Genomic DNA, 1867 nt, shown 5'->3' with positions numbered 1-1867 from the left:
TCCTTCAACATCGGATTCGAACGGCAAAAGGGCCTACAACACACACCAGCCCACAAATATTAACATTTATTATATTTTATGGTTAACTTTTTTTTCTTGTCCAGATTGACAGGGGAGGCTCTGCCTCACCTGCCTCCCCTGACCGCACGTCACTGCAAACATCTTGATCAGAACTGGATAGGTCTCCTCTGTCGGTGATTATTCTCTGGTCCTACAGACATCCAGAGCGTTCTCCTCCGTGTTCCGTTAACCAAACCAGACTCACTTTCTTTCAGCATTAAACTACCACTGATGAACCTGCTCTTCTGTCTGCAGCTGATTTCATCTGTGGACCCAAAGTTCCTGAAGCTGACGAAGCTGGATGATAAAATCTATTCGTCCTTCAGAGAAAGCTTCAGCAAGCTCAACGTAAAGCTGCTGAAAGTGGACGACCTGAAGTCTGACGAGGCCAAAGAGGTGAGCGTGACCTGTGTAGTGGCCTCGATCTGTGCACCTGGTTCTGGTTTTAGTAGTTTACAGTTTGAAAATCAGGCTTCACCCTAATGATTGGGTGAAGCTTCGATTCAGTCCTGGTGCAGTAAAAAGTAGTAGTGCAAAGTAACAGCACAGTCTGGAGGTACTGGTACGGTACCTGAGTATTACCACGTCCTGCTCCTTCATCCTGTGACTCCATGTCAGAGACAGACCGTGTACTTTTTACTACACTACATGTACCTGATAACTTCAGGTCCAGAATCAGATGAATCAAACCAAACCCAGTAGAACCATCAGACTCTATTGATCCCAGTAGGAAATCCACCAGCTACCCAGCAGGATGGAAAGTACTTCCCAGTATAAGTATATAAGGTAGTTACCATCAGCTCCACCTTTACCAGCTGCAGCATTAAAGTGATGGACACAGTAATTAGTCACTATGATCCAGTATCAGAGACGTTACTGGGACCACCGGCTTTTTTATAGTAATACTTTTACTGAAGTAAAGGATCTTAGTACTTTGCACCTTCCAGCTCCTCTGTTGGACTGATAGAGCAGTGTGACACCACCAGCTGAGTGTATAAGCAGCAGTAGTGGTAGTAATAGTAGTGGTGGTGGTTGTTAGTAGTAACTCTGGAAGCTCTGTCAGAGCTGTGACTCTGAACTGTCCTTGTGCAGAGGTGGCGTCCGTTCTGTAACCAGTTCGAAGGTGCAGTGGAAGATTTCAACTACGGCACTCTGCTCCGCCTCGACTGTGAGAAGGACTACACCGAGGAGAACACCATATTTGGTGAGTGTGTACATCACGTGTACTTTATTCAGAGGTTCTGCATTACATTTAGTCTGCTGTGATCAGTAATGTGAGTTAATGGTTTTAGTAAAACTGGGCTGAAAGTCCCGTCCTACTGCTTCCTGTGGCCTTAAAGGAGTTGGTTCGTTTTACATTTGTGTGTCCAGTGGAGTAATTGGCCCCCGGACACTGACTCTAAGCTATGCGTTGTATATTTGTTAGGTCAAAATGCATGGAAGTCAACTCCCGTCAGAGTTTCAGGGTGCATTACTGGGTGCTCCTCAGTTTGCAAGTCAGTGTTTGGGAGCACAGAGATGTGGGTCACCCCGGGGGGTGGATGGCTGAGCCCACAGGTGTGTGCAGCCCCCAGTGTTGAGCGTCTGACGCAGTGGCAGTGGTGATTTTCAAGCTTTGCAGAGCAGAGGGGCAGCAGGTCTTTGTCTTATTTAATGTTTCATGCACGTACCAGCAGGAGGCGAGTTAAGAGCACAGACATTTCAGCTCTGCTTTCTTTGCACAGTGAAGAAGTCCTAGCTGAAATGTCTCTGCTCTTTAAGACTGCTGCCTCTCTGTGCTCTGGTCATGCACGTGGGTTTACCGCAC

General features: G+C 47.0%; 1 protein-coding gene across 2 annotated transcripts in view; it reads left to right on the top strand.

The window, feature by feature from the left end:
• pbdc1 (polysaccharide biosynthesis domain containing 1) overlaps nucleotides 1-1867 on the top strand; it is a 7593-nt gene that overhangs the window by 4517 nt on the left and 1209 nt on the right. For both annotated transcript variants that reach the window (XM_020585504.1, XM_020585505.1), the window contains exons 5-6: nucleotides 316-456; nucleotides 1153-1264. In XM_020585504.1, coding sequence (XP_020441160.1) covers nucleotides 316-456; nucleotides 1153-1264 — 253 coding nt within the window. The remainder of the gene's footprint in view (nucleotides 1-315; nucleotides 457-1152; nucleotides 1265-1867) is intronic.

This window comes from Monopterus albus, unplaced genomic scaffold, assembly GCF_001952655.1.
Source record: "Monopterus albus unplaced genomic scaffold, M_albus_1.0 scaffold368.1, whole genome shotgun sequence".
In the NCBI taxonomy this organism is placed as follows: Eukaryota; Metazoa; Chordata; class Actinopteri; order Synbranchiformes; family Synbranchidae; genus Monopterus; species Monopterus albus.
This window is presented reverse-complemented; position numbering and strand designations above follow the sequence as displayed.